The 24,586-nt window shown below is 41.5% G+C and overlaps 1 protein-coding gene across 1 annotated transcript in view; it reads left to right on the top strand.

The window, feature by feature from the left end:
* The window catches only part of lamb2l (laminin, beta 2-like), a 35,804-nt gene that overhangs the window by 9,668 nt on the left and 1,550 nt on the right, over nucleotides 1-24,586 (top strand). The window contains exons 6-31 of the mRNA XM_085345478.1: nucleotides 408-471; nucleotides 1,588-1,790; nucleotides 1,995-2,115; nucleotides 4,721-4,909; nucleotides 5,053-5,232; nucleotides 5,326-5,438; nucleotides 6,234-6,313; nucleotides 6,528-6,684; nucleotides 9,962-10,102; nucleotides 12,599-12,760; nucleotides 12,849-12,970; nucleotides 15,524-15,644; nucleotides 16,014-16,206; nucleotides 16,318-16,461; nucleotides 18,163-18,394; nucleotides 18,486-18,649; nucleotides 18,757-18,981; nucleotides 19,086-19,300; nucleotides 19,400-19,496; nucleotides 20,918-21,290; nucleotides 21,372-21,553; nucleotides 21,706-21,953; nucleotides 23,016-23,231; nucleotides 23,309-23,453; nucleotides 23,547-23,754; nucleotides 24,318-24,459. Coding sequence (XP_085201604.1) covers nucleotides 408-471; nucleotides 1,588-1,790; nucleotides 1,995-2,115; nucleotides 4,721-4,909; nucleotides 5,053-5,232; nucleotides 5,326-5,438; nucleotides 6,234-6,313; nucleotides 6,528-6,684; nucleotides 9,962-10,102; nucleotides 12,599-12,760; nucleotides 12,849-12,970; nucleotides 15,524-15,644; nucleotides 16,014-16,206; nucleotides 16,318-16,461; nucleotides 18,163-18,394; nucleotides 18,486-18,649; nucleotides 18,757-18,981; nucleotides 19,086-19,300; nucleotides 19,400-19,496; nucleotides 20,918-21,290; nucleotides 21,372-21,553; nucleotides 21,706-21,953; nucleotides 23,016-23,231; nucleotides 23,309-23,453; nucleotides 23,547-23,754; nucleotides 24,318-24,459 — 4,437 coding nt within the window. The remainder of the gene's footprint in view (nucleotides 1-407; nucleotides 472-1,587; nucleotides 1,791-1,994; nucleotides 2,116-4,720; nucleotides 4,910-5,052; nucleotides 5,233-5,325; nucleotides 5,439-6,233; nucleotides 6,314-6,527; nucleotides 6,685-9,961; nucleotides 10,103-12,598; nucleotides 12,761-12,848; nucleotides 12,971-15,523; nucleotides 15,645-16,013; nucleotides 16,207-16,317; nucleotides 16,462-18,162; nucleotides 18,395-18,485; nucleotides 18,650-18,756; nucleotides 18,982-19,085; nucleotides 19,301-19,399; nucleotides 19,497-20,917; nucleotides 21,291-21,371; nucleotides 21,554-21,705; nucleotides 21,954-23,015; nucleotides 23,232-23,308; nucleotides 23,454-23,546; nucleotides 23,755-24,317; nucleotides 24,460-24,586) is intronic.

The raw sequence follows: 24,586 nt of genomic DNA, 5'->3' as shown, positions 1-24,586 counted from the left end.
CATCTGCTAATCAAAAGGTTGGCGGTTCGATCCCACCAGTCTGCAAAGGTCTTTGGGCAAGATACAAACCCCAAGTTGCTCTTCAATGCATCCTTCAGAGTGTGAATGTGTGTGAATGTTAGATAGAAAGAGCATAGAAAAAAGACAAAGTGCTTTGAATGCTCAGGGTAGAAAAGCACTGTATAACAACATTTACCATATAAACATAGCGTGTTTCTTTAAAGCACACTGAGTGGTTAAAAAATATGACTCGAACTTTATAAGCGCAGTTGGAAGATATCAAGGTATATGTGACCAGTCATTGCATATTTTCCATTTTGTGCAAATTTTTGTTTAACATTTGTTGAATATTTATAGAATTTCCTTAATACTGCAGTCTAATGAAAACATCTCTTCTTTTATTTAAGGTTATTTATAAAGTGCTGGATCCTGCCATTCCAGTGAAAGACCCCTACAGCTTAGATATTCAAGGTCTGTGAACACTTTTCATTCATTAAATGCATATAGTATTCTCATATATGTTCCCCATAGAGAGATTGTATGCATGAGGAATTTCATACAGAAAATGCCGAACCTTATTCCTTATGAAATAAGACACCGCATTTTTAAAATTCTGTATTCTACCAAGCTCCTGCTGCAAATAAAAGCTTCAAATGCTTCCTGTCTCTGATATTTGTTTAGCTGAGTCGTCTGGATAATGAAAAAGTCATACTGATGTTCACAGAAAACTTTGCACTTAGAATGGAGTTGCATCAAAAGAGCCACATTTGGACATAATTATGTTTTGACTTTGATGAAATCTTAACCAGAGATAAATGGATTGTGTGAACCATCACTGACCTCACTGACACGCATTCATCCCAAACAAAAACTAGCAAACAGTACAAACTGGTGTTGGGAACACTCTGTTTTGTTACCTAGCAGTCGCACCTATGGCAACGTATCCACTGTGTGCAAAGCCCTTTTGATATAGTAGAGGTTGGACAGACATTGCTGATGTTTAGGCCACACCTCTCCCTCATTTTCCCACCATTGTCCACTGTTTCAAAGAACTTGTCATTCTATCCAGGAACCATACCCAAATGTTTCACACAGTCTTTGGTGGTTTAGTAACCAGCACTGTTACTGCATATAAATAACACCACTGGTAAATATAAAGGGTTTGTAGGGAGGAGACAAATCCCTTTGGAGTTGTGTCAGGAATGGCATCTGGCATTAAATTCTGTTAAACCAAACATGCAGAATTACCTGCATGTTTAAAGGATGAATGAAGAGCTTTAGGTAAACACAAAGACCTGTCGTTTGGGTACCCTTTTCAGATAATACATTTAGATATAGATTACATGTTAATACCAGGTGTAAATATTGTACAGTACTTTACAAATTCGTCTTATTTTTCATCAGAATTCATCATCAATCAGTACAATTCTAACATTTACTGTCTCATCACACTCCAGGTTAATGCAGAAAAAAAATGTAGAAAATGTCAAGGAAAAAATGTGCATATTAATGAACTGTCAGCCTCGTTTTTTAATGTTGTTTATCTTGCAAATCTGGCTGACTTTTTAAAAAACATTTCCTTTGCAGATCTTTTGCGCATCACCAACCTGCGCATTAACTTCACAAAGCTCAACACTCTGGGAGATGACCTTCTGGACCGACGCCCTGAAGTCCTGCAGAAATATTACTACGCTATCTATGAGCTGGTAGTGCGAGGGAGCTGCTTCTGTTACGGACATGCTTCAGAGTGCGCTCCTGTGCCGGGGGTCAACGCCAGGGAGATCGGCATGGTCAGTTAGTGGATGATACTGCCAAAAACTCACTGAATCTGTAATTATCAGCATATCCTTTGTAAGACTAAAGGAAAATGGAAAATTATCTTCTTGTTTAAAATAATCAACAGCAGCACAGTAAATCACAGCCTTCTCATTTGCACTGCCCATACTAACCATGTCACTTTTCATCCTTGTCACCTTTCATCTTGCTGTGCTCAGATCCACGGTCGCTGTGTGTGCAAACACAACACAGAAGGCCTGAACTGCGAGCGCTGCCGGAACTTCCACCATGACCTGCCGTGGAGACCAGCGGAGGCCGAGAACCCTCACACCTGCAGAGGTGGGGCAAATATGCACTCCTTCAAAATTCAGATGGAAACATTTGTAGCTGAAATTCTTTCTTTATAGTTGTCAAATGTGCTTTTCTAACCTTTAGACTATTTAAGGAAATAGAGAACAAGCCCTTTGTTGGTACTACCAGCAGCAGCGCAGTCAGCTGATGAAGTCGGCTTTCTGTGACTGTGACAGTATCTGAATATGATTAATGGGGCTTTTTGTCAACCAGTGAAAACATATTTTCACGTTTCTTGTTTTACAAGATAACTGAGACACTTTTTGGGGGTTTAAATTAAAAATAAATATATGCTAGAAAGATAAATTAAGATGTACAGTGGGGCAAAAAAGTATTTAGTCAGCCACCGATTGTGCAAGTTCCCCCACTTAAAATGATGACAGAGGTCAGTAATTTGCACCAGAGGTATACTTCAACTGTGAGAGACAGAATGTGAAAAAAAAATCCATGAATTCACATGGTAGGATTTGTAAAGAATTTATTCGTAAATTAGGGTATTTGGTCACCTCAAACAAGGAAAATCTCTGGCTCTCACAGACCTGTAACGTCCTCTGTAAGAAGCTTTTCTGTCCCCCACTCGTTACCTGTATGAATGGCACCTGTTTGAACTCATCATCTGTATAAAAGACACCTGTCCACAGCCTCAAACAGTCAGACTCCAAACTCCGCCATGGCCAAGACCAAAGAGCTTTCGAAGGACACCAGGAAAAGTATTGTAGACCTGCACCAGACTGGGAAGAGTGAATCTACAATAGGCAAGCAGCTTGGTGTGAAAAAATCAACTGTGGGAGCAATCATCAGAAAATGGAAGACATACAAGACCACTGAAAATCTCCCTCGATCTGGGGCTCCACGCAAGATCTCATCCCGTGGGGTCAAAATGATCATGAGAACGGTGAGCAAAGATCCCAGAACCACACGGGGGGACCTGGTGAATGACCTGCAGAGAGCTGGGACCAAAGTAACAAAGGTCACCATCAGTAACACACTACAACGGCAGAGAATCAAATCCCGCAGTGCCAGACGTGTTCCGCTGCTGAAGCCAGTGCATGTCCAGGCCCGTCTGAAGTTTGCCAGAGAGCACATGGATGATACAGCAGAGGATTGGGAGAATGTCATGTGGTCAGATGAAACCAAAGTAGAACTTTTTGGTATAAACTCAACTCGTCGTGTTTGGAGGAAGGAGAATACTGAGTTGCATCCCAAGAACACCATACCTACTGTGAAGCATGGGGGTGGAAACATCATGCTATGGGGCTGTTTTCCTGCCAAGGGGACAGGACGACTGATCCGTGTTAAGGACAGAATGAATGGGGCCATGTATCGTGAGATTTTGAGCCAAAACCTCCTTCCATCAGTGAGAACTTTGAAGATGAAACGAGGCTGGGTCTTCCAACATGACAATGATCCAAAACACACCGCCCGGGCAACAAAGGAGTGGCTCCGTAAGAAGCATTTGAAAGTCCTGGAGTGGCCTAGCCAGTCTCCAGACCTCAACCCCATAGAAAATCTGTGGCGGGAGTTGAAAGTCCGTGTTGCTCGGCGACAGCCCCAAAACATCACTGCTCTCGAGAAGATCTGCATGGAGGAATGGGCCAAAATACCAGCTACTGTGTGTGCAAACCTGGTAAAGACCTATAGTAAACGTTTGACCTCTGTTATTGCCAACAAAGGTTATGTTACAAAGTATTGAGTTGTATTTTTGTTATTGACCAAATACTTATTTTCCACCCTGATTTACGAATAAATTCTTTACAAATCCTACCATGTGAATTCATGGATTTTTTTTTTCACATTCTGTCTCTCACAGTTGAAGTGTACCTCTGGTGCAAATTACTGACCTCTGTCATCATTTTAAGTGGGGGAACTTGCACAATCGGTGGCTGACTAAATACTTTTTTGCCCCACTGTATGTAGCTATGCTGGGCTACTCTGGTGTCCAGGAATAAAGATATAAAGCTAGAAATTTACTTTATAGGTCACCTCTAAAGGAGATGGGAGAAGCTAATGCGATGTGATAGTTTTTAGGGTATCATTATTATTATTAGGACGCCACCCAAAAAAAGGGTGGTCAGAATGGTATTCATGTTCCTCTAAATCAGGGGTTTCAAAGATAAGCCCAAAGCCTCCAGACAGCTAGACAGCTTCGGACATGTGATAGAAGGCATCGATTTCTGACTTTTTACTGTGTTGTCATAGCTTTTATAGTTTTTCCTACTCGTAAAGACCTCCCCCGTTCCCTTTGATACTACACCAAAGTAATAACAGTTAAAACACAGAAAAGTTCCCGTTTTTTCACTTGGTACTGTAAATTTTTATTTTTTACAATGACAAGTTTTTTTTATTATAATTGCTACCGTAACTTTAAACATTTATGGATTTTTTTGCTGACAGCTTTCTTTCATTACTACAGCAGCATTTTTTTATCATGTAAAAAAACTGGACTTCTTTTTTACGTTAAGCTGTTAAACATTTAGTTAAACATCTTTACACTGACAGATGGGAGAGTTTTGCTTTGTGACCCAAGACATAAAATAAGTTTGCTCTAATTGCTCTTTAACTGTTCTCATTTTGTTTTTGCCTGTTTCTGCAGAGTGTAACTGTAATGGCCACTCGGACCACTGCCACTTTGACATGGCAGTGTATATGGCAACGGGTAATGTTACTGGAGGAGTTTGTGATGACTGTCTGCACAACACTATGGGACGCAACTGTGAGACGTGTAAACCTTTCTACTACCAAGATCCAAACAGAGATGTTAGAGATCCACGGGTTTGTATCTGTGAGTCTCTCATACCTTGATTCTCTCCTTTGGTACAGAAATTCAGTACTGAGTATAAAAAAGGAATTTTGCTCTGAAACATAAAATTTTCCTGTCATTCCTGTCATCTTTTACCTACAATCTCCATCATTCCTTCACTTAAGCCTGTGACTGTGACCCAGTGGGGTCATTGGAGGGAGGCGTGTGTGACACCCACACCAACTTTGAAATGGGAATGATTGCGGGACAGTGTCGCTGCAAAGTCAACGTGAAGGGGACGCGCTGTGATGACTGCAAGGAGGGTTATTATGGACTCAGCCAGAATGACCCTTTGGGTTGCCAACGTATGTGTTCATCTGCCGCCAAAATGTGTTTGAACAAAAGTAGATATCTCAAATCTTTATGTGCATTCATGTTTCTGTGTCTTTATTCATCAGCTTGCAACTGTGATCCTCGTGGCATCATCGTGATGGGAGCTCCTTGTGATCAGATCAGTGGGGACTGCTCCTGTAAAAGATATGTCACCGGCCGCTACTGCAACCAGTGTCTGGTTAGTAACAGTCGTTGTTCTGTCTCTCAGGTTTCATCCTAAGCTCATGTCCAGGTTTGCTCAATAGCAGGCCTTGAATGCATGAAAATCTACTCTGTGTAGATATTCCAGTGCAGTCCAAGAATAAAAATAAGGAGGTGAAAGTGAGGATCTTTAAATAATGCACTGGAAGATGTTTGTCTTTGACTTGTTAAACTAATGGGGCCATATTTTAAAATTCTGTGTGGGATCTATACCTAAACCGTGCGTCATCACAGCAATTTTGTATTCAGCAATCGGACTGAATCTGAACTGGCCGACATGATTGCATTAATTGGCTATATGCACTGGGCTGTTGTTTAAAAAGACACTTTCAATAGCGCTATTTTCTTGCTGTTATTTTGGTAAACTTGGCCTGTGTAATGACAGAGAATACAGTGCAGTGAGCTCTTTGCAAGAGTTGAAACTGCCTTCATTTACAGCCTGGAAACCTAAACATCCATATTATTAGATGAGGTGACCAGAGAGTGTGTGCGCTAATAAAACACTGAGTGGAGTTTATCTTGATGCATGCACAACCATCCAGGTTAGGAAATCCCAAAAAGTTGATTCTGTTCATGTGGATGTAATGTTTTCAGTGGGAGAAATGTTTTTGTCACTCATCCAAGTGACTCCTTCAGTCTCTGCTGACTGCAGATTAGCCATGGATCACTAGCACGATTACAAATAGAACTCCTGCTTTGAGCAGCAGTGTACAAAAAAAGTGTACATGAACTGTGAAAAAAGCTAATTGTGAGGTTTGTGTTCCTCCTACAGCCTGAATACTGGGGCCTTAGTAATGACCTGGCAGGCTGCAGACCTTGTGACTGTGACTTTGGAGGAGCCTTCAACAACAGGTAAAAAGATTTTGTATCGTCTGTGTTCTGCTTTTAAGAACTAAGCATTCTGTAAATTGCAAGTATTTCGTTTAGATGCAAAAAGCATCAAGTGGACACGAAGTGAGGCTGTGACTCATTCAGTCTGATGGTCTGTGCAGACAACAAATAGACAGGAGATTTCAAGAACACCAGTAAAAGGCTGTCTACACATTGTTGTATGTGATACTTAAAGGTGCATGATGGAAACCGGCCAGTGTGACTGCAGGAGGCACCTAATTGGCCGGCAATGCTCTGATGTGCAGCCCGGGTATTTCTGCGCTCCGCTGGACTTCTACAAGTATGAGGCCGAAGATGCCACCGGACACTCTCCTGCTGACCCCGTACTGCCGGTGAGCACAGCAGCATGGTGCCGTGTAAACCACTTATTCACATTTACGATCATTGGCTCATACTACTAGGCTGACTACGTCAAAACAACACACTGTAGAATCTAACTTCAAAAACGTACATTTTATTTGAAGAAGCGAATGGGGGTGGGGTGGCTATAGCTCAGGTGGCAGAGCAGGTCAGCCACCAATCAGAAGGTCGGTGGTTCGATCCCAGGCTGCCTCCTGGCTGCATGCCAAATATCCTTGGGCAAGATACTAACCCCATGTTTGCCTACTGGTGGTGGTCAGAGGGCCTGGTGGCGCCTGTGTCCGGCAGCCTCGCCTCTGTCGGTGCGCCCCAGGGCAGCTGTGGCTACAATGTAGCTTGCCATCGCCAGTGTGTGAATGGGTGAATGACTGAATGTAATGTAAAGCGCTTTGGGGTCCTTAAGGACTAGAAAAGCGCTATACAAATGCAGGCCATATTGTAGAAAAATGCTGAGCTTACCCCAAACCCCAAATGAGTAGATGCAAAATTCACTTAAAATCATAAGCTGGGGAGAGCAAGCCATTTGTAAAGTTTAAGGAAGGCCATTGTGCAAGCATAAACCTAGAACTTAGACGTGTTTGTGTCTCATGCATGCAGCAGGTTTGAAATACTGATTGATGGTGGAGAGGTTATGTAACCGCTTTTCAAGAAGATGGTTGTGAGCTCAAAGTGAGAAAAAGCATGATTAGCTGCTGCAAGAAGACACATGAGGTGTTAAAACACACAAACAGATCTTAGTAGTAGCCCTAAATTTGACAAATTCATAAAAGCGCTTGAAGATTTTAACCTGGGTTTATAAAAAAGGACTGCTGCTGATTACAGCTACGTTATAGTTTCTGCATCTGCTTACCCATTCAGGAGGATTGGATTGTGTGTGTGGAGTCACTCTAATCCAAGAGGTATAGTTCCATCTTGTAACCCCTAATAAAGTTTCCTTTGGGACCTTTTTGTTTGTGTAGAGAACTCCTGTCATATAGTGGGATCTCTGTCACAAAAATTCATTAATTAAATGGACACGACTTTAATTAACAGGCTTTTTTCTTGTTTTAGCAAGAATGTGATACATGACGACTGTATCCATGGAAGTATGTTCACATAGTGTGGCTTTCAGTAATGAGCTGTATGATCCAACATGTTCACTTAGGAAACCTCAAAGGTCACCGATCACTTACAGTATCTCTACGTAAAAGACACACACATCTCAGCAAAAGGTCAGAGTCTCTTCTTCTGCCTGTCTTTTGTATTTTTTGGAAACTGTGTGAGCAAAAGAAAGATTTCACTCACCATCAAGCATCAGTTAATTATCCTTCATCACATTTTTAGCTTTTTATTAAGTTTTTCAATTATCCACAATTGGAAACAATGACCAGAGTAACTGGCTACAACAACAGCTTCTGCTGGTGAAACTGGGAGCCCTGAGTACTTTCCACCCAGACCTGTGTCCTGTTCCTGAGTTTTGACAGAACTTGCAACCGGTTGCAATTTCCGCATGTAAATGGTTCAGCTCTTTATCCTTTCAACCACATCCAAGGGTGCGTGGGAGCTTGCCGAACCAGTCTGCATGTGTTTTGTGGGCTTCAAGAAGGCTGCATTTCTCAGTATGTCCTGTGGAGGAGTGTTTTGGTTTCATAGAACATTGAACTAATTTTTGGGAGCTATCCCAAAATAAACATGGCTGGTGATAAGTCAGCCTCTTTCTCAGTGGAATGGGATTTCACCAGAGCTGCTCTCTGCTACCACTTCTGTTTATTGCTTTTATGGAGAAGAATGAAAAAGATATAGAATTTCTTGGCACAGCCGAGGTGTAGCGGGTGGTGAGTTTGGTGCTCTGAGGAGTTCATCTTTGCTTTTTGCAGATGATGTGGTTCTGTTGCCTTCATTGAGCCATGACTTCCATCTTGCATTGGAAGAGGCTTGGGTTTGTAGTTGAGTGTAAAACGGTTATGATGTGAAGTCTGAGGTGATGGTTCTCAGATGAAAAGGGTGGAGTTTCCACTCCTGGCTCGGAGCAAGTGGCTGCTGTAAGTGGAGGAGTTTATGTATACTCTACATCGAGAGGGCCATTTGAGATACTTGGACCATCTCACTTGGATGCCTCCTGGGCATCTCCTAGGTGAGGTATTTCAGTCATGTCCTAACAGGAGGAGGCCCTGGCATATACCCAGAACACTCTCGAGGGTGTCTTTTGGCTGCTTTGGGAACGCCTCGGCCTCCTGTAAAATAGCTGAAAGAAGTGGCCGAAGAAAGGAAAGTCTCTGCTTAGACTGCTGCCCCTGCAACCCAGACGGATGGACCGGATAGGACCAGACTGATCACCAGACTACAAAAGGGTCCCCCCATCCACCCTGTTTCAACAAGGAGATCTTGTCACTGCGACAAGTCTGTTCCTGTAATCGGCAACTAATTTTACATGCCTATCAGACTCCATTCTTCTTCACATCACTGTTTTTGTTGTTTACCACGTGTTTGTACCCACATTTGTACATTTGTTGTCCACTGTTTCTGTCTTCTGCACTCACCACCTGCTGCCATCCTCCTCATTGTTAATAGACACACAGCATACAATAGTTCCTCCTTTAGCCCTCAGGGCAAGCTGCAACAGTCCTCACTTACAACATCACAGCTGCAGGAATGTAGGGAAAACTTCAGTGACTCAGGAATGTTATGAGAAGAAATGTGAGGCACTAAACAAGTGAAGATATTGCTTGAACAAATAAGGGTTGGTGTCTTTAAGTTGTTAAAGTTGCAGGATGGTGTAGAATAAGCAAGATGTAGTCAAAGTGCTGGATCTCTGTGTAGGCCTTCACAGCTGAAGTAATCCATGACATCGCTAGACCAGATCACAGATACCGACATGTCACAATTTATTATTGCTGTACAACAAACAGCACACACACAAAAACATCTCACATTTTTCTTATCATTGTTTCTCTCTGTTACACCCCAGCAATTTGAGCACAGGAGACGAAACCAAAGTGAAGGTGTTTTGACATGTTTTGCTAAATGTTCTATGCACGAAAGACTCAGATCATTTCATCTCAGTTTGATAACTTTTGATAAAAAACATTTTTTGTTATTTACTTGCTTGTGAAAATTTGTTTGTATTTGTGTGGCGTATATAAATTTGACACTGTTGAAGATGGGATGGTGTTTTTTTGTGTTTTTGTGTGTGGAGAACTAGAAATAAAAATGTTATTTTCCTTAAACAGTCAGTTAAAAGTCAAAACTCTCCTCTTCTCTCCCCTCCAGGGCCAAGTTCGCCAACAAGCAACTAATGACTGTGTTCAGCACCTCAGCAACCAGCTCAGGAGGCACCGGCGGCACCGTAACATTGCCAAGTCGCAGCAACATCAGGCAGCACTGAGACGTATTCGGCAGCTTCAACAAACAGTATGATTTTTGTTTCTTTTATTGACTTATTCATTTAATTTTTGGTTTGTGAAGACCCCTAATAGGAACAGCTCACCACTGTACTATGCAGAGGTGGGACCAAGTCATTGTTTTGCAAGTCTCAAGTAAGTCTCAAGTCTTTATCCTCAAGTCTCAAGTCAAGTCTCAAGTAATGTCAGGCAAGTCAGAGTCGAGTCTCAAGTCACTGGTGTAAAAGTCCGAGTCAAGTCACAAGTCTGAAACTTTGAATTTCAAGTCCTTTCGAGTCTTTAAAAAAAACAAACGAAAAAATAATGTTGCAGTTATGCTAAATGTAAATATTAGACCATGTAATTTTAAAATCGGTGTTTTTCTCAACACATACAAAATAGTGAACTTAGAAAATATACACAAATTGTGAAATTGCACCTCTTTAAAATGCAGCTCAATTAAACTTAGCTCCAAGAATAATTTTCACCGACAGTTCTGAGATACGCTGCATGTTATTCTTGGATGCGGTTGTAGGACCAGCTTTAAAATCGCATGACAAAAATATCATACACATTAAAAAAAACTGTATCACCAACGTAGCCTGGAAAACATTTGCTAGTTAGATGAAGTCAGCTATCTCATCTTAGCATATTTATATGCATATTTATAATTATACGGTTCTTGGAGTGAGTGCATACACTCATGAAGTTTAGTAACTTCAGGTCACTGCAACAAGCCCAGGTACAGTTTACCGACGGATGGGTGCAGGACCTTGAAATGCACCGTGTAGAACGAAAGACCATCGTACGTATCATAAGTTTACCAGTCTCACAAATCGTCGTCATAAATACACATTCGTTAACCGTTTATTAATAGGACCTTTGAGCTCAACGGTAATTAATTAGTAGTGGAAATAATTTCTGGTAGCATCACAGAAATGTAGCAGTGACAATAATACTGTATGCTGTAATCGTACTGGACAATTAGTGATACAAAAAACCTGTTTTATCCTGTGAATAAAAGTATGTGTTTTTGTCAGTGTACCATAATAACAGAAGCGAAACGCAATATTGTGTCAGGATAATTTACTATTTATGCACAATAAATAAAGGAGCATAGCGCGACAATTTCTGTTCAGCGCCAGACTTGCTTGTAACCTATATCACCAATTATGTTAAGAAAAATGACGCATTAACTACAACAGCAGACTGACCTTTGTGGAAATGCTTGGAGCAGACTAACCTGTGAGCTGGAGTGTTCTAGGACGTTATATTTGATCTTTGAATGGCTGCAATCCAGTCGCCTCTTTGTTACTTCGGAAACATGGCTCGAACAATTTCTCTTCAACGACGTAATCCGATAACAACCGATCTCTTTACCCGTCGGCTTCCCGTGGCTGTCATGCGACCGGCTATTGCAGTTAATAATACAACAGCTTCTTGCCATTTTTGTGTTTCTTTTTATCGCTGTATAACTGATTTTAATTGAAAGCCTGCGTGCGCTAGTACCGCTTGCCACGAGTTCCCAGAATCCTTTGCGGTTCTACCCGTGAATGACGTCACATTTTCAATCTCCATATAATATGCATGTTAAATTTTATATTTGGGGTAAAATATCAAGTCTTTTCAAGTAAACCGGTTCAAGTCCAATTCAAGTCCCAAGTCATTGGTGTAAAAGTCCAAGTCAAGTCACAAGTCTTAGAACATTTTTTCAAGTCAAGTCTAAAGTCATAAAATTAATGACTCGAGTCTGACTCGAGTCCAAGTCATGTGACTCGAGTCCACACCTCTGGTACTATGCCTCTTTATACTGAGGTGTTTCTGTTATTTAGCCTATGCTTACTGATATAAATTGCATGGAAAAATAAAAGAAACAGTCATTATTAGACTACAGCCTCCAATAAGACTCTGCAGTTGTATCAGGAGAGTTAAATAGCAGAGCATTACTAATGTCTACAGTTTTAGGCGTTTGTGGTCATGTGCACGTAGACCACTTTCCAAGTGGACGTCAGTTTGCCTAATTAAAAGCTTAACTGTCAAATCAATGATATCAGCACAAACTAGTCAACCTGAAAAAAGAGTGTGGGGGTAGTGGGTACAAGACCACCAACACTGGGACAGATTAAAGAACAGGAATCCCAAAAGAGTCAAAAACATAATGAAAAAGTATTCTTTATTATTTAATTTTAATATATCAGGTCTTGTATTAACAGATGGTAGACTGGAAGTCAAAACAGAGTTAAAGAAAGAATTACTGTTGGAATAGCAACGTGATAATAATACTGTTGTAATAACACTGATGGGGACACCGGTCAAGATGATTTACATTTATTTGGTAAGCTTTGGTAATTTTAAAAGTTGTTTTATGAGACTTTTTCATTCCACCGACCTTTAATTCAGAGCTGCTGGCAGGAAGTCAGTTATGTCAGTAAGAGGAAACAGAAAATAGCACAAGTATTGCATAAAGTAGAAGTGATAATAGGTCAAAAAGAAAGCCATGCTTTGGTGATGTGTCTTTGTTATTCAGCCGGATGTGAGGACCGTTCATAGAGAGCACACTCTCAGCCATATGGTGACATGGACAGGACCTGGTTTTTCCCGTGTTAAAGATGGCGCTGGTCTGGTTTTCACCATTGATAACATACCCTATCCCATGGAGTATGACATCATGATCCGCTATGAACCTGAGGTGTGTGAGTATGGAGAGAATATGATGTTTTTTGTTAAAAAAAAAAAAGCAAAAATAGAAGTAAAAGCCTTTTTCCTTTTGTGTGTAGTCTACAGAGAACTGGGAGGCTGTTGTTAGTATTACATCTGTAGAATTGCCCTCCAGTCTCCGGTGTGGAAACCTCCTACCTACTGAACAGCTCTACACTGTCACTTTGCCACACCACAACAGGTAACAGGACCTGAATGAATGCATGCGAGTGTGCATGGGGTTTGCATGTAATCCAGAGAGGGAGCCATCACAGCCAGTATGTTTGCAGGATTTGTTCAGGAAAAATTGCATCATTACATTGTTGTAACTGTAACTTGCTCTCAGTCAGGCTTATTGCACTATACCAGGGGTCGGCAACCTGCGGCTCTTTAGTCCTTATAGTGCGGCTCCGCGTGGTTTGGGAAAATAAATTAGTAATAAACAAGTATTTAGCTGAAGTGGATTTTATTTATGTTAGTTCTTTTTTAACTTGTAGTTCTAAATTGGAAGATTATTGTGATATTGAAATATAAAAATAAAATAATATTCTATTATTTTTTCATCGCTCAAAATAAGCGTCACACTCGCGGAAGCCGGTATACCCGCCGAAACGCCGTGCATTTATCCAGACTTTCAACCCCAGGTAGGCCAATTATGGATCTTCGGATCCACATTGTGTCAGCAGCTGTTCTCCACCGTGAACTATGTTAAAACCAAACACCGCTCACGCCTCACAGATGACAGCTTACAGTCACTTCACTGTGCGCAGAGGTTCAGGAGCAGAAGTGCCATTGTAAACATATCACAGCAGACCCGACGATGTTTGCATGAACACGCTTTTCAGCATCTCTTTATTGACCACTTTTCACACACAGTTGCTGTACGCATACAGCCGGCTGTAGCTTTTCAGCTCACAGCCCGACACATACCAACACAACAGCACAGATAGCATGGACGTTAAGGCGGCGAGGCGTGATTGCGGGTGCCGCTCAGGTGCGTCCGCCTCCCCTGCAGCGGCGCAGCAGACCACGCCCCGCCACACACCTTAAACTGGTAAAATACATATTTAGGTAGAATTTTGCAAACATTTATTTTTCTTTTTTGAGCAGCATAGTGCTTTTTTTCCAATTATTTTTTAAAAGCCAGGTCCAAAAGCCCAAAGGCGATATAAGGATGGCGGCTCACAGCAGTTTTTGTTTGCTACATGGATCATTTTAGTTCAGCTGGGTGTCTTTCCTTTTGTTATATTTCTTTAAGAGTTCAAAATATGTTAATTACATAAATAAAATGTAATTTCCTCTGTAGCACTTCATGGATTTCATAAGCAACACACCTTAGTTGTTCACACAGAGCATAAGAGTAAAACACTATATATACACAATGTTATCTTCATTTTAGATGTCAAAAAGTATTTGCGGCTCCCAGTGTTTTCTTTTGCGTGGAAACCAGGTCCAAATGGCTCTTTGGACGTTAAAGGTTGCTGACCCCTGCACTTTACCCTCCTGCAGTTTTTGGGACAGTAAGTTTCAGGACTCTAATAAGCAACCATCACTTTAGAAATAAACAGCAGCACAGAGCGCCCACTCATTGATAAAATAATTAACCGCAATTAAAATTGTTTATTTTCCAACACTGTGCGCTAAATCACCAGATTAACAATTTTCTGTCATTTTTACAGCTATGTTGCATTTTACTGGTATATTTTTATAATCTTTATAGACTTTATCACCATTTGATAACATCTCTGTAGTGGGTGACACTCGCAGGGATCATTTTCTGTGGGATAAAATTTATATTCCTTTGGAGGAAGGTCAGCACTTTAGACTGATGACTGCAGAGTCAAAGTCATAATTCTTCATTTATTTGTATAGAGAAACAGAGGAAACATAAACAGGGTATAAGTTAAAATGCTCAAAACTGAAATGGTTTAGCTTTTCTGCTGAAAAGCATTTCAGAGTTTTAACTCATCTGGAACTAAGACCCTGCCCGGATCTGGCACTTCAACCGGAGCATATCACAGCTTCCTTTCTCTCCCGCAGTGGATCTGTCAGCTAAAACCAATTAGTAAAGTGAGACCAAAACACAGACGCAGGAGTTACAGCAAATATGGGTAGCTCAAGTCAACCCTGGTATAAAATGCTTGTTCTAAAAAACAACAGGAAGCAAACTGGCATGGTACTGTTCTGTAGTTTACTTTCATATTGGGTGTTTTCTAGTCACTAAAAGCTGTTTTAACTGCACAGCACTAAGCCCTGTTATTGATCTCATTTGCCATGCTGTTTTCAGAGAGAACCACATTTATAAAACCAAGGCTCACACTGTGTTATTTTGATTAGCATCTATCTCTCTCCCTCATGCTCTCTCATCAAATCTGCAAATTTCTTACATTGTTTTCTAATTTTCTGCTTTTAAAAGTCTTTGCTTAGAAATTAACACATTGTTAGTGTTAGTCACCAGAACTTTCTACTCCTATCAGTGCATTTATTGTGATTGTGACCCAATGCTAATTTGTCCTACTTAGTAGATTTGACTCTAAAACTTCATATGCTGTCATAATAACTTCAAGGCACAAATATGCCGACATAGCTGGACCTTTGTGAATGTGCCTGTGAATGACAACCACGATTTGTCACTTCACAGGCTTTGTTAATGTTGCCTCTCCACACATGAAATGAGAGTGGAAAGTAAAAGTAAGATAAAGTATAAAATATATCTATCATTACATGTTCTTTCATGTTCAATGTGTTCTTACAGATACATCCAGATGCCCAGACCATTTTGTTTTGAGCCCAGCAATCGTTACGTGGTTACAATCAGGTTCCAGCGTCATGGCGCCACACACAGACATCTCACTGCCTTCATTCTTATTGACTCGGTGAGCTAAGACTGGAAGCCTTCCCCTTTCATTATGCCCTTCTCATTCAGAAGTGCTGGAAGTTGACATCACCATGGCTTAGTGGGCTTTGGCTGTGCTTTTACTAGTATGGCTGTTAAGTCTGAACATGGTCCAATTGAGCTGCAGCAGTGGGTGGCCTGTGGGGGTGTTGCTTGGTGTTTTGCACCATCACATTTCCCCCTAGTGGTGGGACAATCCAATTGCAGTAACAGAAGTTGCGAAATGATTGTACATATAATAATAATAATAATATACATTTTGATTTAAGAACTTAAGATCATTTTCTTATCATTCCTGTTTACATTAATTGATGTAGCTGTCTCAAAGCTTTCTTTTTTCGCCCAATAGCTGGTATTGATCCCTAAATACATGGAGCTTCCTGGGTTTCAAGGTAACACACCAGAGTCAGAGCAGCGTCAGGAGGAGATGATCCACTACATGTGTCTTGATTCCTTTATGATCACTCCGATGCCTGCACTGGCTGAGATGTGCTCTAAACTCATCTGCAGTATTTCTTCCATTATTCACGACGGTGCCCTGCGTAAGTAGACACAAAAACACGAGGATGACAAATCCATTCAAACTCAGCACTGTTTTAAATGATAAACATTTCCTTTTGTGTATTCCATTTATTCATATCTGCTGTATCCAGCCTGTGAGTGTGACCCTCAGGGCTCCCTCAGCGGTGAGTGTGACGTAGTGGGAGGTCAGTGCCGTTGTAAACCCAACGTGATTGGCAGGCGCTGTGACCAGTGTGCCCCGGGGACCTACGGCTTCGGTGTGAACGGCTGCACTGGTGAGTCTGCCCACTGATCAGCTCAGTCTGTCATATAGTTCTGTTTATAAAACTGTGATTTCACACAATAATCTACAGCACAATAAATCACTTTATAGTGTTGTAGGTTTAACTTGAAATTACATAGATTTTAAACTTTACAAACTCTAAACGTGTTTTACTTTGAAAGCTGAAACCTGAATCCTCTTATTTACAAAAGTCTTCAGTCCCCTCTCTAAATATATATACATTCTTGAGCTACTTGCTCATGAGCGTTCTCTTGGTTTCAGTCTTTTCTGATTTTCACTGTGAGCAGCTGTCTGTGCACTTGTAGCCTGATGCTGAAATGATAACTGTTAATTCATTTCTACCTAAAAATACACAACAAATTTCTGCAGCACGGTGAGGTTTGTAAGAGCAGCAAGAACTGCGCAACAAGCTTGTTCATTTGATTTGGGAGTTCAAGGTCATCCTCTTCAAGTGATTTTACACAAGCGATCCTTGGGGACCTGAGACACCACACAAAACTCACTGACATTCGCAGACCTAAAATGACGACTGTTAAATAATCACTGGCAGTATGAAGTGGGCAGGTCCTAAAGTTTAAAGTTTCACAACTTCTAAGGATACCACTGATTAACACAGGGGTGGGCAAAGTCCACGAGGGCCGGTGTCCCTGCAGGTTTTAGATGTGTCCTCAAACCAACACAGCTGATTTAAATGGCTAAATTAGCTCCTCACCATGTCCTGAAGTTCTCCAGAGGCCTGGTAACGAACTAATCATGTGATTCAGGTGTGTTGACCCAAGGTGAGATCTAAAACCTGCAGGGACACCGGCCCTCGGCCCTCGTGGACTGAGATTGCCCACCCCTGGATTAACATATAGCAGAGTGTTAAGTGCATTACAGAGTTACCTAGGCAACCAGAGCCCAGAATGTTCCCTATAGTTCGATGACATTATAAATCGCTTCGTGTGTGAATGCCCTTTATATACTTTTACTTGTAGAAATAGAGCCAGGAAAGGTGTTTTTTCTCTGTAACTATAAAGCACTGTCTAAGAAAATCATTTTGAAGGTCAGATGCATTCAGTGGCTGTTTCCTAACTTCTGTTTCAGCTGTAATTTTCTTTTATTTTCTTTTTCCCTGCTCATGAGCTGTTTTGCAAAATAAACATTGTCATAAATCCATTTATTACTCAGGCTCGTTTTCCCCGTCAGGGAGAAATACAATCACCCTGACATGGTTTTGTTGGTTTTACTGACATTGTGTTCGAGGCCATGTGCACAAACGCACACCTAGAATGAATTGTAGGTTAAATGATGAGACATGTAGACATGAAATATGTAAATCACATGTGCGACTGTAAAAATGGGCTCACATACTCTGTTCTGTATTAACGAAGCTACTTATTTAACTTGCTGTTTTCTTTCTTTTAGGAGATACAAATCAGGGCCATTTAGAATAATAATAATGATCATAAGTTTTCTAAGCAAGATTAAATGTTCAACATAAAGCAAATCAGAGAAAAGCTTATAAAGTGACACATTTGCTCGTTCTAATGGGAAAAAGAAGAAACTTTAAAGAGTCGGTTTATACACACACGTTCATGTAAATATGAGTGTGACTCATTGGTAAGGCAGCTGTATTTTTAAATATATATAAATATATATATTCATGTTTGGGGGAAAAACAAAATATAACCCTCTAAACTCCCCTACCCAGCCTGTGACTGCCACTCTGACGGCTCATTGAGCCACCAGTGTGACCCAGTTACAGGCCAGTGTCAGTGCAGACAAGGAGCCACAGGGCGGCAGTGCTCTGACTGTCAGCCGGGCCAGTGGGGCTTCCCCAGCTGCACCCCCTGTCAGTGTAACGGCCATGCAGACCTCTGCGATCCCCGCACGGGAGAATGCCGAGGCTGCAGGGACTTCACAGCAGGACATCTCTGTGAGCGGTAAGGAAAATTCAGTGCCACACTTCACACTTCAGCTCCTTTGTCCGAGTGATCAAATTGAAAGCAAATCTTTTATCTCATTTTGTTCCAGTTGCATGGACACGTTCTTTGGAAACCCAGCACTTGGATCAGGGCAGCACTGCCGGCCCTGCCCCTGCCCAAATAACCCCAACTCCGATAACTTCAATGCGTTATCTTGTCAGGTTGACCACACCTCTGATCAGATCATGTGTAACTGCAAACAGGGCTACATGGGTGAGCGCTGGTTCATACTGGTTCATTCATCCATGTTTGACTGACAGCACTGTGCTGTCAAGTAAATGAAAACGACTTGTATCTTTATTCCAACTTTTCTCTCGTAGGTCTTCGGTGTGACCAGTGTGCCCCTGGTTACTATGGTAACCCTGAGCAACCTGGCGGACAGTGCTTTCCATGTGAGTGCAACGGCAACATAGACACCCAGGATCCTGAGTCATGTGATCCCAGGACTGGCGAGTGCATCAAGTGCCTGTACCACACTGACGGCCCGTCTTGCGCCCAGTGTCAAATCGGTTACTATGGCAACGCTTTGGCCCACGATTGCAGACGTGAGTGATGACAAAGTCACTGGATTACATAATCTTTAAAAAAAAAAAAACGTGGGTGTGTGATTTATGTTTTTTTTTCTCTGCACACCTGTTCCTGTTCTTAGGCTGTACCTGTGTGACTGCTGGTACCCTACAGTCTGCTTGCAGCGATGGACACTGTGACTGTGATCGGCAGACTGGAGCCTGTCTCTGCAGGGAGCATGTGGTAGGCCATAACTGTGACCAGTGTGCACCTAACTACTGGAACTTCGGTCAGGATCAGGGCTGTGAGCCGTGTAATTGCAACTCGCAGCACGCTCTGGGAACTCACTGCAACATGGTGAGGATGATTGCAAGCTTCTGTCTAAAGAGGGCCTCAGATGTGCTTTTTGATATGCTTGTTGTGTACCTGTATTGGACCAGTTTGTGTGCTCTTCAGTTCACAGGCCAGTGTCACTGTCATTCAGGCTTTGGAGGTAAACAATGCACCGAGTGTGAGCTGTTCCACTGGGGAGATCCACGGGAGCAGTGCCACGGTAAATCACACTGTGACTTTTATGAACGCCATGTAACGTCTTACATCACAGGTGGTTTTTTCTGAGCATGATGAGTGTGAACAATAATAATTCATAATCATTCAATGAAGAATATAATACATTTGTGTTCCACACATTGCTTTCAGATTAAATGGGATCAAAACAAATTGCTGCTAAATTACTAAATTGACAGTCAGATTTAAAATCACCCTCTTCAAAAAATAGGCGGCCAGTTTCACAAAGTCACCCGTGATGGGCTATAATTTATTTGCACAAAGATCGCGTGAAACCACTTCAACATTTCAGACTAGGTTGCCACAACAGTTAGAGTAAATACCAAACATTACGACAGATTACAAGTTTGAAATGCAGCATGAAATATAAACTCTATAGCTTACCCAGGAGACACAGTACATAGGGACATGTTACACCAGTAACATCAGTGATCCACTCTTTACCATACCAAGAAATATATTAATCAAACAGTTAAATTAGTCCTTCAAACATTTCGGCTTCTGTAACCAGAGCTGAGTATTTTGGTGTGTTTGGTTGTTTGTTCTTAAATGTGTTTTTTAAAAATCTTGTTTTACACTAAATTCATACTTACTTATTATCCTCAAGAGCCGATGCTTTGTGCAACGTCTGGATTTTAGGGATCTGTTTCACCTGTGCTGGTTAGATCTACAGCTTGGTCAGCATCTGCGGTTATGTCTGAAAGTTTCTGGACAGTTGTGTTTGTTTCCAGCTGTGACTCAGTACACCTCAATGCAGGTTTGAAAACAAAAGAAAAGATGCCATTACATTGCAGACTGTCATTTCATTTCAAGACAATAATCAATAATATTGTGCTAACCTTTGAAAGGATACACCTTAAACCACCTGGAAAGCATTTCTTCCTCACATCACCCCGCAGTCATTCGCGACTTTTGTCTTCCTTGGATATTTGGGTCTTTTCATGTTGATGTGCTCACCGGCGTATTCTTCTTTTCTCAAGTAGTGTTCAAACTCTCGCTGTTTGATGGATTTACGTTGCATTTTTGCACCCGAACAATCATGTGGCAAGAAAGAAACAACTCCCACTTATCCATGAAACAACTTTTGAGATTTTCCGCATCTGAAAATAGGGGACTGTGTATTAAAAAAAAAAAAAAACCTCAATGGTTAAAATATTATTGTTCAACACGATGAATTTAACCTGACAGTTGCTTCTTTATCGAAGTATTTTGTAGAGAGTGCTTTATAATAAGATGTCATCTTAGGACTGGTTTTATTTTATTTCTTTTCTTTTCTCCAGTGCTCTTCTTTATGATTATTCCCAGTTTTGCTTTAATATAACCTAAATGCAGTATTTAGTGATATGAGGTGTGGTTACAAGTATTTTATTTAGAGGTTCTGTTTATTTCTCTCTCTCCTCTACTTAGAATGCAACTGTAACCCAGAGGGCACAGAGATTGCCCAGTGTGACAGATTAACGGGTGCGTGTGAATGCCGGGAAGGAGCCGCGGGACTGCAGTGCAACCAGTGCGCTCGTGGTTTCACCGGCATCTTCCCAAAATGCATCCAGTGTCACCCGTGCTTCCAGCTCTGGGATGACGCCCTGTGCCAGATTAGAAGGGACCTGGATCACATCCAGTCCAGAGTGCAGGAGATCCTGAAGGGTGGCATCACACCGGGAGCTGGGGACGCACGCATCAAAGAACTGGAAGGGAAGCTGACGCAGGTGAAGGATCTCATCATTACGCAGGACAGGGACAGGGTCTACCAGCTCATTGGCCAGAGCATCGATGACCTCAGGTGAGGAAATAGCAGCATGTCGTTTGGTGTTTCTCATCAGCTACTTTATTATATTTTAAGAACATCCTGTATGTGTTTCAGGGCTGAGATTGCCCTCACTGATGGGCGTCTGATGGCCATGGGCCAAGAGCTGAATACGACAGCAGAAACAGACAGGGCACTCCGACACACGCTGGATAACATGGAAAAAGAGCTGCGGGACCTCAACACCACTGTGACTGACAAACAGAAGCTGCTTGAACTGTTCGGCTCAGGGTTTGCAGGTAATTTGTTGCCATCAGAGGCACAAATGAAAACCTTGAACATGTCACATGAAGCCTCGCTGCTGTAAATACAGGAAGCAGACTAAATCCATATCCAGTAGCAGAGTAGGTTTTATACGTTGCTTTTAAAAAGCTGCTGGTGTCTCTCACAGATCAGTTTGAGAAAGTGAAGCAGTACTATCAGGAATCGCTGCAGGCTGAGATGAAATGCAACGCTTCAGTGTTTGGTCCTATGAGTCCTGTGGAAGAGTCAAATAAGACCAGAGCGCGCACAGAAGACCTGCTGGATGAAATTGAAAACAGCATTAACCGTAATGTGGCTGCTCACAACAAGTCACTCAGCGACCTACAAAAACAAGCTCACGACCTCCATAAACAGGTCAATCAGCTGAGCGACCAGGTAAGCAGTGTGCTATAATAAAAAAATGTATGTTGGGTTAGGGTTATGTATGTACCCTAACCATGACCTCAACTAGATTAGACAACATTCATTGAAAGAGAATGGCAAGTGGAATAAGCGTAGATCTAAGCCTCAGAATTTGGAGTAGGGAAGGCCTCAGCGAGGAGTACTTTCAGGAGACTGTATAAGGTGACAATTCTGAACTCCAGATACGTTTTCTCTAATTAAAAGAATCCATGCCAGAAAAAGAAACTTGTTCTGTCATTCTGAGGTAGAAAAACTGACAAAGTGAAAATGAGATTAAAGCTTAGGCATTAGGCATCTAATATTGTAAATTCATAAAAAGTGGAGTTTTCTTAATAATATCAACATGTTCTACCTGTTAAAAAAAGAGAAGTTTACTCAAAAAAAAAGGAAAAAACCTCACTGATGTGTTTTTAAACATGCAACATGCCAAGTTTGTTTATGAACATTGTGAAACATCTGCAAAAAACAGTGTTGGAATTTTATGCTGGCAGTGACATCTAGTGGAAAAGCCAAATCAGCTCATGATTAAAGGATTAAGTAGAAATTGAAAATGGTTTTCCATCACTGATTGGTGAGTATGTTTTAATTGTGACAGTCCCTGATGTGCAAACGTAGCAGCAGTGGGGTTTTTTTTTTCAGAGCCTTAAAAACATTATTTAAAATACATGGCATTTTGTCATGTATCGTATTTTTACAAATTAGATCGCACACACACATTATGATGTCACTGCATTTCTTTGCTGATGGTAGTCTGCAAATTAAGGTATTTATTTGCAGGCTTTTAAGAAAATTAAGATATTTCCAGTGAGTCTGAGAATGCTGACACACGTCTGTTGTCTCCACTGACAACTATAGAGTGAAGCTGTCTACTTGCACTGTATTTTTGTTTGTTTATTAAGAGTATCTTGCAGTAGGGAAATTAAAATATTTGGTTTTTATATTTTTATATTGATAACAAAACTGCATTTAAGTCTTGCTGTCCAGCGTTGAAGTCTTATCCCACTAACTCAGTCAGTGCATGGTGCCATCTTTAAGGTGTGTGGCGGTCACAGCAATAACAGCATCAATGGCAGTTGCCCAGACAGTCAGTGTGGTGGTGCCGGCTGCCATGACAATCAGGGAAACCATGTATGTGGAGGAGTGGGATGCAGCGGGACTGTGGGCACATCTGTAGCTGCGCTGAATGACACCAGGAACGTTACAGACAGTCTGAACACTGCCAGTAAGGAGCTGCAGAAAGTCTCCAAAAAGGTGCTCGCAGTATCCGTAGTTTAGCCTCATATGAGTGAAATATTTCTTTGATCTGACTCTTGATTTCTTGTGTCCAGCTCCAGGACATAGCTGCTATGACACAAAAACTGAAGAACCAGACGATAAACACGCTGGAAAAAGCCAACAAGTTGAGCAAGGAGCTTAAAGAAAGCAATAAGAACCTGACAGAGTTCATTGAGAAAATTAAAAACTTTCTCACTGGTATGTGGATGATATTGCTTCAATGTCTAAATGTAACTTGATGCTTCCTGCATTTGCACTCCTTTTGTCCCTGTCCTCTCTTGTACTGCCCAGAGGAGGGAGCCGACCCAGAGAGCATAGAGAAAGTGGCTCAGGAGGTCTTGTCGATCACACTGCCACTGAACAGGACCGTTCTGGACAAAATGATCGCGCAGATAAAGGAAAGTCTTTCCAACATCAGCAATATTGAGGGGATTGTAAATCAAACCACACTGCACACCACTAAAGTCAAGGAGCTTCTTGACGCAGCTAAAGAGGCCAAGTGAGTTATCATTTTTGTTTTGTTTTGAAATTAAGGACCACATTTCCCATAAGCCAGCTTGCTGAAAGTTAAACTGTGACTGCATATAAAAGATGAATGTTGCCTTCAGCAGAAGGCAGTTAAGATTCCCGCTGGACCACGAGAAACAGACTGTTGCACCAATAAGCTGAAGGCTGCTCAGTATTTCAAATTGATTAATTTGATCTCTTTATATGCTTATTGGTGCCCCCCTCTACAACAGCCCTCTAAAACTCTCCTGCTCCTGCCACCCCTGCTCCAAGGCTATGTTTGTTACACCTGCATTCTGTGGCTACACTATTATCATCCATACCCTACAACATGAATTTTGGTTTCGGATATTGTCTTTCTTGTTGTTATTAAAGTTCAAATAGGATATCCACACATCTATCCTTTTTCCTTGGGTTCAGCTGGCACCAGGCAAACCATGGCATTAATAGGCTGTGTATAATTAAGCCTTATTAAATGCACTGAACATGCATTTATTAAGCAGAGCTGTAGGAAAAAGGTTTTCTCTCTGACTAATTTTTGGTGCTATTGTGCAGGAGGCGAGCAGAGGAAGTGAAAGACATGACCAATATTACCAAGGAGGCGTTAAAAGCATCTGGAAAGGCCATAGAGAAAGCACAGGCTGCCCTGAAAGAAGCCCACAACAACCTGAACAGCACAAGAAACGCTACTGCTGAGGTACAGAATCTTGGAACATGTAAATTTACAGGTTTCACATATTTTCTGTAATCTACCTCCCCAATGAGCACTTTTGTTCATTTCACTTCAGTTTTATTTATATAGCCCAAAATCACAAAAACAGTTG

Source organism: Diplotaxodon limnothrissa, linkage group LG20 (genome assembly GCF_057381915.1).
Source record: "Diplotaxodon limnothrissa isolate DT_005_m linkage group LG20, D_limnothrissa_male_GT1.1, whole genome shotgun sequence".
Lineage (NCBI taxonomy): Eukaryota > Metazoa > Chordata > Actinopteri > Cichliformes > Cichlidae > Diplotaxodon > Diplotaxodon limnothrissa.
This window is presented reverse-complemented; position numbering and strand designations above follow the sequence as displayed.